This window comes from Haliaeetus albicilla, chromosome 24, assembly GCF_947461875.1.
Source record: "Haliaeetus albicilla chromosome 24, bHalAlb1.1, whole genome shotgun sequence".
Taxonomy (NCBI): domain Eukaryota; kingdom Metazoa; phylum Chordata; class Aves; order Accipitriformes; family Accipitridae; genus Haliaeetus; species Haliaeetus albicilla.
The window spans coordinates 14,095,111-14,109,496 of NC_091506.1; the positions used below are offsets into that span (position 1 = coordinate 14,095,111).

Genomic DNA, 14,386 nt, shown 5'->3' on the forward strand with positions numbered 1-14,386 from the left:
GAGGGAGACGCTGGTACCAGGGGGAACACTGGAGGAGACACAGCATGGAGGGGGGACACACTGGGACTGGGGGGGGGACACTGGGATCCCTGGGGGGACACTGGGCAGGGGGCCACCCTGGGAGCAGCAGGGGAAGGGCAGAGTGGGGCACCGGGGAGATCGGGGGACACCGGGGCCAGAGGGGGGCCGGAGCAAGGGGGGGCACACTGGGACTCGGGGAGGGGAGATGAGACGGTGGGGCAGGGCATGGGAAGGGGGAGATCCCGGCAGGGGCTCCGTTCCCCGAGGGGACAAAGGGGGTGGCGAGGGAGAGCCCCCTCCTGGGGACGGGCAGTTGTCCCCTGGACTGCCTGCCCTGGAGCATCCCCGCTGTGATGCACCGTCTCTGGCAGCTCTTCCCGTGCCCCGTGTCTCCGCTGCCACCAGCACCCCATCAGTACCCTGCACCCACAAACCCCCGGGCCTGGCCCCACAGCACCCACACACTGCAGTGGGTGTCCCTGGGGTCCAGCGCTACCCAGGCATTGCCTGAGCCCTGGGGCAGGTGGGGAAGGCAAAGAACCCGTTACCCACCCCGGACCTCACCCCAGCCCACCCATCTGCTGGCACATCCCTTCACTGGCTACGGAAATATGCCCGTCTCACAGGGTGTGGGGTCACCCCAGTTGCTTCTGCCCCCTTCCCAAAGCCAGCACCTGCTCCAAGGCGAAGGGGCTGCACTCACCCTGCAGCAGGTACTCCTCAAAGAGCATGGCTGTGTCCCCCACCAGCTCCAGCAGCCCCTCTGGTGGGTGTCCCCCAGCCTCTGCCTTGCCCGTGCCGCCCTGTACTTTGCACGGGGCGGCCGCACTCTGCTCCGCACTGCTCTTATCTCCCAGCCTCGCCGAAGACGGCAGCTCCAGCAGCGCAACGTAACGTCCCCGTTGGCCCGGAGCTGCTGTGAGCACCCTGGGCTGGGGGCCAGCCCCACTGCTGGTGCAAGGGCTGACACCCCTCATTTGGGGTTTAACGAGCTCCAGTGCCAGCCCTGGCCCAGGACATGCTCCCACTGCAGCTCCCGGGAGAGGGCATACAAAATGGAGGTGTACAGGAGTACAGGACCGGTATAAACCACAACAAGTTGTGTTCAATACCACCTTTTATTGTGCACACTTGCCAGGTCCGTCTTCAAGGCTCAGCTGACTTTTGCGGAGGATTTTGTGTGCTGCAGCCACCCAGAGAGAGACGACACATGGGAAAACCTGCCTGGCTGGATAAGGCCCCTTTGGAGACATCCCAGCGGTGGGTGAGTGGGGAGCGAAGCCGGGCACAGAAATCCCTGTGGTGCCCAGGGCTGGGACCCAGCTGTGCTCTGGGGCTGGTCCCGGTGAAGGCAAACCCATCCATGTCTTCTCCAGTGGTGCTCCCAAGTCCTCCCATGGCTGCTGCTTGTGCCACGGGCACCGGGAGAACAAGGTGCCGTGTCCACAGTCCCTCACAGGCACACCAATGCCGCCCCACACTCCTCTCTGCCCGTGCCCCCCGGCAGCCCCGCTGCCCTCCCCAGCCATGGCCGAGAAGCCGTGCTCAGCGGGGAGGTTTATTTCCTGCGCCCGAGACGGGCCATCAGCTCGGCATTGGCAGCCGCCTTGGCCTGCAGCTCCTTCTCTCTGGCCAGGTCGAGCAGGATTTTCAGTACATGGGTGGGGACATCAAGTGACAGGGACACCTTTCTCGCCTTTTTCCTGGGAGCAGGTCTCTTGGCAGCTGGGCTCATCGGCCAGGGCAATGCTTTTCTTGCTGACCCCTCCAGCAGTGGCGGGCTGGCTTTGTCTGGATGAGACCCTTCCCCAGATCCGTGGTCACCCCTCCTCATTTCAGGGAGATCTGGCAGCGTCTCATTAGCAGCACCGGTGGTTTCCTGCTTCGTCAGCTTCCCTCCGTCCCCAGCTTGAGGGGCTGGCGGGAGCTGCTCATGGCTTGGCCCCTTCCAGGCTCTCGCCGGCACCCCGAGGACCACCAGGAAGGTGAGCAGCGTCCTGCAGCGCAGCACAGCCAGGAGTGCCTGCGGGGAGCACGCAGCCGGCGCTGAGCATCGTCCCCCCCCATCACGCTGCCGTGGCCCCACAGCCCTCCAGGCAGGACGCGTCCCTGCCAGGGTGCCACACGCAGAGCCCCCCCACTCCCCGTGCCACCTGGCCATGCCCGGCAGTGGGGGCTCACCTTCCTTTTGGGGACCCTTCAGTTTTCCACCCTGATTTTAACCTTTTCACATGGGGGGCAGTTTTGGGGAGGCCGAAGGGGACGTGGGAAGCAAATCAGCTGGGTGTCCCTGTCCTTTCCCACAGCCCCTGGCCAGATACTGTCTGTCCCCTCCATTTCACACCCTCCAGCCCTTTGCCACTCAGGGGAAGGGATATTCCCACCCAGGGGGGGTGGCTGCCTGGGGACCGTGGCTGCTGCCCAGCTCCAGACCCTTCCCTTTGGCCAGGGAAGCGTGACGTGCCCGGGGTTTCGGGGCTGGGCAGGCAGTGGGGCTTTTCTCTTCCCATGCCTTCCCAGTGGATGCCATCCCCCGTGGGGATGCTGGGCTCTCTGGGGCAAAAGCCACCCCCCCCCCCAGGAGGGACATGAGCCACTTGGCCTAAAATACACAGCGGGTCGGTGGCAGTGGGGTGACAAGGGCACGAGTCCGCCCACATGCACAGAGTTGTGCCGAGCCTCAGCATCTTCCTCTGCCCCGTACCCAACCCTGGTCCCAGGGAGGGCCCCGGGGGATGCAGGGTGCTGTGCCGCAGGGTGGGGGTCAGGGTGCTGTGCTGGAGGGGTGGGGTCAGAGTGGGTGTGGCGGGACTGCCGCACAAATCCTGCTGTTACGGCTGCATCTCCCCCGAATCAGTCGCCCAGCGAATCAGTGAAAGGCATCCAACCTCCTGCAACCCATCTCCAGGGTGAAGCCCTTGGGAAAGTACCAGAGCAGGCAGCCGGAGGTGGTTTAACTTGCTGGGAAGTGGGTAATGAAAAGCATCCAACCCCCCGCAACCCATTTCCTAGCTAAAAGCCCCCTGGAAAGCACCACTGAAGAGCGCAGCCTCACCATTTTCAGCAGGTCCTTGTCCCTCTAATGTTCAGGCAATGCTTCCCAGGTGCGGGGACCACGAGCTGGGGTTTGCCCTGCTCCCTGCCAAGCCCGGGCTCTTATCCTGCCCCCAGCTCCACCTCCGACCCACGGAGGGTGACATGCGGGGGGGGATGGGGACAACGTTATTAATACATTTTGCCTAATAGCAGATGAAATCATCCCGGGCCGTGGGTGGGCACGTGCCCCTCACAGCTCCATCAGCTGCATTTGGAGGGGATTCCAGGAACCTGGGGCAGCTTAGGCATTATTATTTCACGTCTGATTCGCAAAATGGTTTTTCTCCATCTAATTGAGCTTTCCTGCTCCTGTCAGCTTTTTTTTAAGGAAGGGAGAAAACACACACACATTGCTGCTGGCCAGCGTTTGTGGCACTGGCGGCAAGTGCCAGCTCCCCAGGCGTTGTGCCGCACGCGACATCTCCCGGTGTTGGTTTGGTGCTGCCGTCCTGATGGACTCCCTGGCCTTGGCCAGCTGGGGGACATACCTGGAGACATGTCACCTCCCTGCTGTGCCAAACCTAGAGCACTGCCTGAGCTACTGGTTTGCAGTCAGCTACATCAGTTCAACAAGGACACCACTAGTTTGCAGCCCACCTGCACCAGTCCAGCTGGGGGACACCACTGGTTTGCAGTTCACCTTCACCCAGTCTAACTGGGATGCTACTGGTTTGCAGCTCACCTTCACTCAGTCCAACTGGGATGCCACTGGTTTGCAGCCCACCTGCACCAGTCCAGCCTGGCCCAGCCCCTCTGCCAGCTGCCTGTGGTGGGTAGCGGCCTGGAGGTGTTGCTGTGGGATGAGCCCCACACAGAGGGTTTTGTCCCAAAGTTCCCCCCTTAGCAGCTGTGGGAGCACCCAGGGGGTCTCAGGCTGGGCAGGCACCTGTGTGAGATGAGTTGGTGAGTGCTCAGCCTGCAGGGCTGGCCGGGGCGAGGAGCCAGGGTGCCCGGGACCGGGGCTCAGACCGCTGGGTGTCATGCCCACCCCCATGGCCGCAGGGTGACCCGTCCCATGCCAGCCTCCCTGGCAGCAGCAGGGAGAGGAAATAACGCCTGCTCTGTTCCTCCTCCCAGGGATGGCCAGGAACTCACCCCCAGCAGCCAAAATTAGCCAGTGGTGCTGATTCACCCAGCATATTATGCATCACCGCAGCTCCGCGTGCCGACACGTCACGGTGTGGCCGGGGGGTTGTGGCCTGGCTTGCGTCAGCTGGGCACGGGAATGTGGCACTGGGGTCCCGGGGAGGGTGAGGACCCCTAGCCAGCACTGCCAGCACTGAGCATCTGGGAAGAGCGTCCCAGCTGGGGTGGGCAGTGGGCACGCTTGACTCAAGAGCTGGCCCCAGCCTCCATGGGCATCTTCAGTGGCGCACCAAGAAGCATGGCATCTCCCCATGAGCACAGCTTTAATATCACACACACACCCCCCCCGCATTGGTATGCATATACATTCGCTGTATACAGATATACACAGAGAGCAGCGGTTTGTATGGGTGCCGCAAAGCCCGCCTAACAGCCCACAGGCCCCTGGGCCCCGAGGCAGTGGGGGGCACGTCCCCACTTGGCGCTAGGGCTTGGGGGAGGCAGGGGCTGTGGACCCCCAGGAGCCAACATCGCTTTCATGAAGCCTTTGAGAGCGAGCATAGGCGAGCAGGAACCTCCTCTAACATAGCACCATCCTCAGGGTTTTCCTGGTGGGCTGGGGGGTGCAGGCAAGCCCCCCCCAGATTGAAAACAGATGTGCTGCTGGCAGGCGTGCGAGCTGGAGGGTAGCGCACGGAGAAAGCCTCCGGCCTCCCCACAGGTCTTTGTCAAACCATCGCAGCCGCAAAAGGGGAACCAGGCCCCAGTTGTGGTTAAGGTGAAATTTATTCAGATGGAGCTGGTTGCAGGGTGGGTGGTGAGGGATGCCATGCAAGGAGGCAGCGCCTGGCCCAGGGTTGCAAACTGCCTCCCCTGGCAGAGAGTGGGGAATGGGAAGGGGTTTGGGGGTCTGTGGAGGGGCAGGGAAGGGGATGAGGGTGTTAGATGAGGCGAGAGGAGCGCAACCATGCCAAGTCCCAGCTCCACTCCTGGGCCAGGGGAGAGGGGGCATGGGGCCAAGTGCTATCCCGTCAGCAGCAAATAAGTTAAAAATCAAACTGGGAACAGCCCAGGAAACCTCCAGGTGGGAAAGGGGGTTAAAAGTCTTGGGGGGTGCGTGGTTTCCCATTTGATACAAGTTTCACCTTAATGGGCAATAAAACTGATATGAAAGGAAAAACCCATGAGCAGCAAAAAGACACGTTAGAAATAGCACCAGGTTCCTGCCGGGGGCTGGTGGGCATGTGGACCCCACCACTGTGGGCAGCCCAGCCCCGGCGCGGCAGCGCCCGGGCCCTGCTGCCGGGCAGCCCTGCCTGCCAAGACACTGCCCGCACTTATGCCTTTGACTGCCCTCCCACCTTGCTGCTGGCAACGCCATGGGCATCTGTGGAGAGAAGCAAGGGGGTGTCAGAGCTGAGGAGGGGGACCAGCATCATCCCCCCAGGCTCTGGATCGGCTGAGCTCGCGGCACCAGGTGGGGATGCTGCCAGACCTGCCAGTGCCATGCCTACCTGCCCCTGGGTGCTGCCCACAGTGCAGCTCGCACTCCTCCTTGCTGTCGAAGCGGTTGAGGTTGCCCCGGCAGCCGCTGTAGACGAAGGGCCGGCATTCGGTGACTCTTTGGTTGTAGTACCACCGCAGCGTGTAGTGCTGGCAGTCCCCCTCATCCAGTGGCAGGCTGCAGGGCTCAGCTGCGGGGTGCAAACGGCGATGGTGAGGGCAGGCAGGAGCCGGCAGCACACCAGTGATGGAGGCAGCTGGACCCACTTGGCAGAGGAGGAGAAACCCCAGAAGGGGAAGCCAGTGGATGGCTCCCAGCTGAGTGCGGGCAGGGTTTGGCTGGAGGGGACATCTCTGCCCTGCCCAAGTGCTGGGAGTGAGAGCAGGAGATGCTGCTCTGGGCAAGCCCTCTCACAGGGGCAGCTCCCAGCAAAAGCTGGAGGTAGAGCTGGGAGGCAGGTGGCACAGGGACATGACGGCCACAGCGTCCCTTGGAAGGGTACCAGCGGGACCCTCTGGATGCTGCTACTGCCGCCAGGGCTTCCCTGCTCTCCTGGGGGCTTTGTGATCCTCTCCTCCAGCTCATGACCAGAAGCACAGGAAACCTGACAGGGGCAGCAGGTCCCACCAGCCCAGCAAACCATCTGTCACTGCTGGTGATGGCTTCAGTGAGGGGAATGGAGCACGAGGACTGCGCAGCATGCATGGCAGTGCTGTGATGGGGAATGTGCGCCCTGCCTGGGGGCCAGCAAGAGGGCTGCAAATCCCCCCAGCCAGAGGGTGCGGGGACCCGCTGCCAGGCGGGATGTGGAGGTATCACCCCAGAAAAGCCCAGGCAGCCCCATGGTCGTCTCTGGTGGCTCCATCCTTGGGTGCCGGGCAGGCGCAGGGAAGCTCACCGCCCATCGCAGGCTGCTCCGAGCTGTCCATCTCGGGGACCTCATCGTAGTCCTCCTCCTCCCCATACACGCTCTCGTACTCAAGATCATCAGTGTCAAGCACGACTCGCCTGTCCTGCCCTGGGAGACAGCGCTGGATGTGAGCAGCACCTTATCTCCCCCTCTGTCCCCTCCACCCTGCTCCCCCCAGCCACAGCCTGGCACACAGCCACACACCTGCACGCACACACATACATGCACACACCCCCATTGTCGCCCTCTCCTCTCCCCGGTCTTTAATTAAAGCCCCCTGGGACCGGCGGCATGGCCACTGATGGATTATTCCTCAGTGTCTGCAAGCAGAGGGCAGGGACGTGACCAGCGACAGAGAGGGAGCAAGGGAAAAGGGGGATGGGGACTAAAAGCACAGGGATGACACTCACCCTCCTCTTCCTCAGTGTGTGACAACTTGAGCACAGGGACTGCATGAGCGCTGCCAGCAGGGAATGGCTGGGTGGGGAAGAGCCCTGCGAGGACAAAGGACACGGCGCAGGCATCAGAGAGTCAGAGAGGTGGCGAGGGGGCCTGGGGTGCATTCCCCCTGCCTCCCGGGAGGAAACCACCCCTTGGAAGTGTGGAGCAGCCCAGCACTGCCCCAGCACTGCTGCAGCCTGCCGGGGTACATGGCCAGGGATGGGGAACCTAGGGACACCCCCCTCGACTCTCTGCTCTGCAGACCAGGGCTGCTGCGGGCTCCCGAAGGAGGGACAGGCAGGAGGAGCTGCTGCCCAGTGGGACAGGAGCCATGGGGAGCCCAGCAGGATGGGGACGGGGATGACAATGGGCACAGGGAGGCACATGTGCCCACAGGGCCAGATCTTGTAGGTCCTCCGGGCTCTCCATCACCTGTTTGGCCGTGCTCCCTCTCCTGGCGCACACTTCTTCCTCCTCCCTGGATAGAGTGGAGGCTGCTCCTGGCCTGAGCCCCCCAGCCTCCTTGGAGAGAAAGCACCCACCTCATCCCAGCCCACCCCTTGCCCCCAGCCCTCCAGCCCACTCCTCCAGCTCACCCTCCCCTCCAGCAGTCCTGGCCCCTGCAAGGCCACCTGCCCCAGCTCCGGCACCCAAGCATGGATGAGGCGCAGTCCCCGTGGTCCCTTCTCTATCGGGTAGACCCTGGTAGTGCCCAGACCCCATTGGCACCATCCCGAGCCACCTGCCCCTGGGGATCCCTGCCGCACCATCACTTCTGCCATGCACCATCCCTTCTCCCTGCACATGGTCCCACGCTGATGCTGGCCCTGACCGAGGGGGTCCCAGAGGATCCCAGCCACCTCCAGCACCCCCAAAACCAGCGGCACACCTGGGTGCTGGGACCCCTTTGGTACCACACGTGCAGAGCAGGGGCAGGGGGGGTAGGAAGGGAAAGCCGCAACCTGAGTGCTCACGTGAATCCAGGCGCTGTGGGAAGTGGCCGCCGCAGGCTGCAGGAGAGATGGGGCGGGGGTCAGGGGCAGCGGGGGACCAGACCCCCGGCCCCGGGGCAGTGATGGGGAATGCTCACCGCAGTGCTGGCTCATCTCCTGCCTGACGAAGGTGCGGATCTCCTCCTCCTGCCGGACATATGGAGGGGCAAAGGACCCACATCGCAATGGGGGATGGTGCAATTAGAGAAGAGGAAAAACCCTTTCCCCGGGCCCCAGCAGAGCCCGGAGGTGGGGGAAGGCCCTCAATCAGTGGCAGTGGGATGGATCCAACACCGCTTCCCACCCCGGTGATGTGAGCGCTGTGAGTCTGAGCCAGGTCCCTCCTGGCTCCTTACCGTCATGCCCGGTTCCCCTTTCTCCCCACGGAGCCCCTGGGTGCCAGGACTGCCCTAGGGACAAGCAGAAGGGAGGTGGGAGTTTGGCCCTGGCTGGGGCTCACCTGCCCAGGGCCGGACACCCGCTCACCCACCTGCTCTCCTCTCTCGCCAGGGATGCCGGGCACGCCGCGGGCCCCTGGCACCGACTGTCCAGGGGGGCCTCTCTCCCCCTGCAAAGGACACATGCTCAGGATCTGGATGGTGGCTCTGGAGCCTCTCTGCTCTCCTCAGCCGCCATGGATGTTCTGCTTTCCCCATCCCCGCAGCGCAGGGACACCTGTGCAGGTGGGGACGGGGACAGGAATGGGTCTAGCCCAGCCCCAGGACAAGCAGGGTCCCAACCCCTCAGGCTCCCATTCCCTGGGCAGGGGGACACAAGGGAGGACCCCAAAGCCAGTGAGCTGGCAGGGCAGGGACTGAGCTGAGACATGGCTCCTGATGCCACCAGCCCCTCACCCACTCTGGGGACAGGACCCTCCCCTCCTCATGGCACCCGGAGGGGGACCGGCCAGCTGCACTGGGGACTCACCTTCTGGCCCTGCATGCCCTCGGGACCTCGTGGACCAACGTTTCCTGGGGGCCCGGGGGGGCCAGGAGCACCGTCACTACCCCGGGGACCAGGGCCACCGATAACGCCCGGGGCGCCCTGCAGGAGAGCAGAGTGTGAAGCTGGGGGTGTCAGAGCCCCATGAGCAGGCACCATGGGCATCCTCTGACCCCGCAGCTGGCCATCCCCAAAGCACTGGCACTGGTGCCTTCTTGTAAAGAGTGGGAATTTGTTGTCACTTATAGTTTAGTGACATAATTTAGAGCAGTGCCGGACGGCTCTTCTGGGAGCATTGGGCTCTGATGTGCTTCTGACCAAGGCGAGGTCCTGGTAAAAGCAACATGGTGCAATGCATACCGTCCCTTCCCAGCCTGCTCACCCGGTCTCCTTTCTCGCCCTGGTCTCCTTTGGCTCCCTGCTGCCCGTCGAATCCCCGGTCACCCTGTGAAGAGGAAGAGGCAGGCAGCGGGGGACAGGCAGCCGGGGGGCTGAAGTGCCAGCACAGCTTTTCCTGGCTCTGCCCTAACCTACCTTGGGTCCCATGAGCCCCTCTTTCCCAGGGATGCCTGGTGGCCCTGACAGACCCAGCTCTCCCTGAGGGACAAAGCAGACATCCATCAGCCACCTGCTGTGCATCCCCATCCCACCCCAGTGCCAGCGTGATGCTTACCGGTTCGCCTTTCCTCCCCGGCAGCCCCGAGCGCCCCGGGATTCCCGGGTCTCCCTACAGCAGGCAGGAGAGAAGCAGGGCGGTCAGTCGTGCACTCCTTAATGCTCACCCCAGAGCCGCGGGCAGAGGAGGGGACCCCATGCCCCTGCCGCGGGGCTGAGCTCCAGCCTCAGCCATCTCCCTGCTCCTGCCGGCTGGCGGAGGGGATCCAAAGGGCCGCAGCCTCCAGGCACCGTCCGGGCTCCTGTGGCACCCTGTGGGCACCCACTCACCTTCTCGCCCTTGTCCCCATCGAGGCCGCAGGCGCCTTTCATGCCCCGGTCCCCCTGCAAGGATGAGGAGGGAAGTCAGAGCCTTGCTGGGCTGGCATGGGTCCTGGCTGGGAGAGCACCGGTGGGCAGAGGGACCAACCCACCTTGGGGCCGCGCATGCCCAGGGGTCCCATATCGCCCTTCTCTCCCCGGGCTCCAGGGATCCCATCACGGCCAGGCTGGCCCTGCAGGAGAGCACACAGTGTGACAGGGGGTCTGCTTCTGCCCCATGGTGGGGTGGCAATGGCACTGAGATGTGGCTCCTCACCGGCTCGCCAGGCTCTCCCAACGCTCCAACCTCTCCCTGGGGAAGGCAAAGGCATCGGTCAGGGCAGGGGAAGGGGATGGTACCCCCGACACCCCCCAGCACCCCGCTAGCAGCGAGGGATGCCCAGCTCCTTACCTTCTGCCCACCGGGGCCACGTGCCCCGGGGAAGCCTGTGGAGCCCTTCTCACCTTGCTCGCCTCTCGCCCCCTGCAAGCAGAAACCCAGATTGACACAGGGCAGAAAGAAGAGCTACGGCCACAGCATGGCCATGGCACAGCCACAGTGGCCTCCGAGGCCAGCTCTGGCAGCTCCCCTTGCTGGGATGCCAAGCATCGTGCCAGGGTACCCACAAGCACCAGCATGTGGGGCAGAGTGATGCCACCATGCCCTGGTCCCTCTGTCCATCACCCTATCTGCAGCCCTCTGTGGTCCCCAACCCAGCACCCCCCAGCCCTGCACAAGCCCCCCCAGCCCCATACCTTCTCTCCAGGCATGCCTTGCTCCCCCTTGTCTCCCTTGTCCCCTTCTGTGCCCTTCAGGCCACGCTCTCCCTGCAAAGGGGGAAACACCGGGAGGGGTCAGGAGACAAGGAGATGCTCAGACGCATGTCAGGGTGGGGAGGACAGACCCCCCCAGGGCAGGGACAGAGGTGTCTGTGGTATGGCTGAAGGAGAGGGGACAGTGTGCTCTGCGAGGGAGCGTCCCTTGGCAGAAAGAAGCCGCCCCAGCTCTTCTGGCAGGTGGGGGGGGGGGACGGACGACTGTTCTGTGCCACTCAGGAGAGGGGGTGCAGGATCAAACCTGTAGGGCTGGGAGCTGCCCTGGGCCAGGAGCAGGGCAGGCAGGGCCTTGGGGAGGGGGATGCACAGGAGAGCCCCTGCCCATCAGGATAAAAGGAACAACACAGAGGGGGACAGGGAGAATGGGGACATCTCTTACCGGCTCCCCCTTGCTGCCCCGTGCTCCGGCGGGCCCCTCCACTACCACAGTATCGCCCTGCACACCCAAAGGAGGGGAGGGGGTGAGTGGGGGGGCCAGCACTGCTGCCCTCCCTCCCACTGCCCCCTAGCCCCGGGGACTCACCTTGTCTCCCTTGGGCCCTGGGGCCCCAACGTCTCCCTGAGAGGAAGGTGAGATGGTGAGACGCTGCAAGGGTGCGTGGCAGGGAGCGGGCAGCACCTCCCTGGGGACCCTAATCTCTGGGGGTGCATCGTTCGTGCCCCCCGCCCCCAGCTCTCCAGCCCCCAGGGTCCCTTACCTTGTCCCCACGCTCCCCCCGGTTCCCAGGCAAGCCCTGCAGGAGAGAGGAGAGGGGTGGTCAGGGGGTGGCCCGGCCAGGGGTGCAGCCGGGGAGAGGAGTATTTACCGCCGGCCCGCGATCGCCTTCTGGCCCTGGGCGCCCGTCTTCACCCTGCGAGAAGAAAGGGATGCGAGAAGGGGGTCTGGGATGGGGGCATCCCCAGCATCACCCCACCCTGGGGACAGGTGCAGAGCTGGCTCCCTGTCCCCTCGGGCCTGGCACCGTGGGATTTCCCGTCCCTGGTGGTGGGGACACGGGGGGCTGCAGTGAGGATGCAGGGGGGCTGTGGCGGTACCTACCCGCGGCCCCGGGTCTCCGCGCTCGCCTCTGGCTCCCGGCAGTCCGGCCCCCGGGGCACCCTGCCAGGGGAAGGCAAGAGCTCGTCCCTGTCCTTGCTGCCCACTGCTCCTCTCAGCCATGTCCTGCTCCCCCCACCATGCCAGGGGACACCCTGCAGACCCTCCACTGCCCCGGGTGCCCAGCACAGAGCAGGCTCCCATGTTTCACCATCCAGAGTGGTTTCAGCATCACCCAGGGGTGGCTGCAGCAAGGACACCCCATGGGAGGAGTGGCCCCACATCTCTCATGCTATAGGGCTACCCCCATCCTACCTTGTCACCTTTCAGGCCAGCGGCCCCTTGTATGCCCTAAAAGAAAAGAGAGAGGTGAGTGAACCACAGGAGGAAGGCAGTGCCAGGCACCCCGCAAAGCATCCCTGGGGCTCCCACAGCAGCTCCTGCCCCATGCTGGAGCCCCTGGCAGCCCCCAGCCCCAGGGCCTGGGGCCAGGAAGGTGCAGGGTGGGTGCCCATCACCCTGCCCGAGCTGGCGGGGCAGCCAGGGCAGAGCCTGCACCCCCCAGGGATGCCGCAGCACTGGAGGCCCATACTCACAGCTGGCCCTGGGGGCCCCGCAGGTCCCGGTGGTCCAGAGGTGCCGTCTCTTCCAGGAAAGCCGATCAAACCCTAGCAGGGAAACATGTGGTCCTTAGCAGGCAGGGACCACGGCCAGGAGCCAGCAGGCCTTGCAGGGACCCTGCTGGCACTGCCTGAGGGTCTGGGGTCACCCAGACCAGCAAGGCTAAGCACTGGCCATAGCCTTTACCCTCTCCCCCGGGGGACCCGGTGGGCCAGGCTGCCCGTTGTCCCCTCTCAGGCCTGGCTGTCCTGGTGTCCCAGCGATGCCTGCTAAGCCTGGGGGTCCTGGTGGTCCTGGCAAGCCGATGTCACCCTGCAGCAGGGAGGAAAAAGATGGGGCCCAGCAAAACAGCCCCCAGGAGCGTGCTTCTCCCATGGCTGGCTGAGCCAGGGCAGCACCTGGGTGTCGGTGACACAGCAAGAGCCAGGGTGACATGGGGGCAGGGGTTACCTTCAAGCCTGGAGGTCCATCCTGTCCTGGAGGTCCCCGCACACCGGCACCTGGCGATCCCTGCGTGGTGGCAGAGCACACAGTGTGTCCCCTAGCTGGTGGGCACTGGGCTGCCAGAGGTACCGAGCCACCCAGAGCGGCCCCACAGGGCTGGGGAGCACCACACTCCCCTGGGACCAGGGGACACTTACCTTCTCCCCTTTGGCTCCAGCGGACCCCTTGGCTCCCTGCAAAGACACCAGGCCACGAGGAAGGGCTGGGTGGTGGGGGCACTTGTGCCCCCACCGACAGCATCTGTTGCCCCCACCACCTGCCCCCCAGCCCCCCATGTGCATCCTACTCACATCTTCCCCAGGATCCCCCGGCTCCCCAAATCTTCCTGGCTCCCCCTGGCAGGGGAGAACAAGCAAAAAGCAGGGTTGGGAGATGATGTGCAGGGTGAGCAGCTGCAGCTGGACCCCCCCTGCCATGGGCAGGCAGCTGGGGAGCCCAGGGCCCCCATGGTTCCCTCCCCACCAGCCCCCCAGGGCAGCACTCACCTTCTCACCCTTGGGGCCGGGCAAGCCTCGGTCGCCCTTGGAGCCCTACCAGGGGGACAGCAGCATTAGGGGAAGGGGCGGCCACAGGGCTGACTTGCCCCTTGCAGAAGGCATGGACTGGCAGCAGGGGGGATGAGGTTAAAGGGGGGACAAGGTTAATGGGGTGACAAGGTTAATGGGGCCAACTCACAGGTTCTCCCAGCAGCACGCCCTCCAGCAGCGCCGGCTCACCCTGCAGTGACACATGGGTGCTCAGGTGTGCCCACAGCAGGTGCCAGCACCCTGTGGACCCCTGCCCGCCCTGGGGTCTTCAGCAGCACCCAGGGGTGGGAGGTCCCCTGCCTTGCACCCTGGCTCCTTACCTTCTCGCCTTTGGCACCGGGAGGGCCAGCGATGGCCTGGAGCACAGGGAAGAGAGGGGGCAGGTGAGCAGGGCTGCACAGGGATGCTCCCCTTCATCCTGTCTGGGGAAGCTCCCAACCGACGAGGCAGCTCTGCACTCACCTGCCCTGGGGCTCCAGCATCCCCTGGCTCTCCCTTGGGACCAGCAGGGCCCGAAGGTCCAGGCATGCCCTGGCACAAGCAACACAGCCCTCAGCCTCAGCTGCAGACACGCCAGGCTGAGCCTTGTAGGGCTCCCTCTGGGACGGGACACGGTGAGCAGCAACGTACCATCTTCCCAGGCATCCCCGCCTCGCCGTCCTTCCCCGGCACGCCATCCCTGCCCGGCACGCCTGGCTTCCCGCTTTCCCCCTGCGGGCAGTAAGAACAGGGCTGGGGCACGGGGGTCCCGCAGCCGCCTAAGCAGCCCTGAGCACCCACACCGATGGCAGCTGAGCAGGGGGAGATGACACACTCACCACTTGTCCTGGCAGCCCAGGGACACCCGGGGGGCCCTGCAAGGGAGACACAAGCAGAAATCAAGTGGCAGCCCGG

General features: G+C 64.6%; 2 protein-coding genes across 2 annotated transcripts in view; both read right to left on the minus strand.

The window, feature by feature from the left end:
- Positions 1–1,120: 1,120 nt before the first annotated feature.
- UCN2 (urocortin 2) lies at positions 1,121–4,381 on the minus strand. The gene is made up of 2 exons (XM_069812199.1): positions 3,077–4,381; positions 1,121–2,044 (listed from the first exon to the last, which is right to left on the minus strand). Exons 1-2 carry the CDS (start codon positions 3,077–3,079, stop codon positions 1,580–1,582), a joined length of 468 nt encoding a protein of 155 aa, XP_069668300.1. The 5' UTR covers positions 3,080–4,381; the 3' UTR covers positions 1,121–1,579.
- Positions 4,382–4,509: 128 nt separating this feature from the next.
- COL7A1 (collagen type VII alpha 1 chain) overlaps positions 4,510–14,386 on the minus strand; it is a 33,400-nt gene continuing 23,523 nt past the window's right edge. The window contains exons 87-121 of the mRNA XM_069769923.1: positions 14,311–14,346; positions 14,123–14,203; positions 13,955–14,023; positions 13,813–13,848; positions 13,641–13,682; positions 13,451–13,495; positions 13,256–13,300; positions 13,103–13,138; positions 12,912–12,971; positions 12,648–12,773; positions 12,437–12,508; positions 12,156–12,191; positions 11,844–11,903; positions 11,611–11,655; positions 11,503–11,538; positions 11,328–11,363; positions 11,184–11,240; positions 10,724–10,795; positions 10,380–10,451; positions 10,245–10,280; positions 10,081–10,161; positions 9,938–9,991; positions 9,666–9,719; positions 9,527–9,589; positions 9,375–9,437; positions 8,978–9,094; positions 8,541–8,618; positions 8,407–8,460; positions 8,149–8,197; positions 8,021–8,068; positions 7,491–7,580; positions 7,028–7,111; positions 6,606–6,725; positions 5,718–5,897; positions 4,510–5,590 (exon numbers count right to left, since the gene is read on the minus strand). Of these exons, the coding sequence (XP_069626024.1) occupies positions 5,541–5,590; positions 5,718–5,897; positions 6,606–6,725; positions 7,028–7,111; positions 7,491–7,580; positions 8,021–8,068; positions 8,149–8,197; positions 8,407–8,460; positions 8,541–8,618; positions 8,978–9,094; positions 9,375–9,437; positions 9,527–9,589; positions 9,666–9,719; positions 9,938–9,991; positions 10,081–10,161; positions 10,245–10,280; positions 10,380–10,451; positions 10,724–10,795; positions 11,184–11,240; positions 11,328–11,363; positions 11,503–11,538; positions 11,611–11,655; positions 11,844–11,903; positions 12,156–12,191; positions 12,437–12,508; positions 12,648–12,773; positions 12,912–12,971; positions 13,103–13,138; positions 13,256–13,300; positions 13,451–13,495; positions 13,641–13,682; positions 13,813–13,848; positions 13,955–14,023; positions 14,123–14,203; positions 14,311–14,346 (2,283 nt within the window). The 3' untranslated portion in view covers positions 4,510–5,540. The remainder of the gene's footprint in view (positions 5,591–5,717; positions 5,898–6,605; positions 6,726–7,027; positions 7,112–7,490; positions 7,581–8,020; positions 8,069–8,148; positions 8,198–8,406; positions 8,461–8,540; positions 8,619–8,977; positions 9,095–9,374; positions 9,438–9,526; positions 9,590–9,665; positions 9,720–9,937; positions 9,992–10,080; positions 10,162–10,244; positions 10,281–10,379; positions 10,452–10,723; positions 10,796–11,183; positions 11,241–11,327; positions 11,364–11,502; positions 11,539–11,610; positions 11,656–11,843; positions 11,904–12,155; positions 12,192–12,436; positions 12,509–12,647; positions 12,774–12,911; positions 12,972–13,102; positions 13,139–13,255; positions 13,301–13,450; positions 13,496–13,640; positions 13,683–13,812; positions 13,849–13,954; positions 14,024–14,122; positions 14,204–14,310; positions 14,347–14,386) is intronic.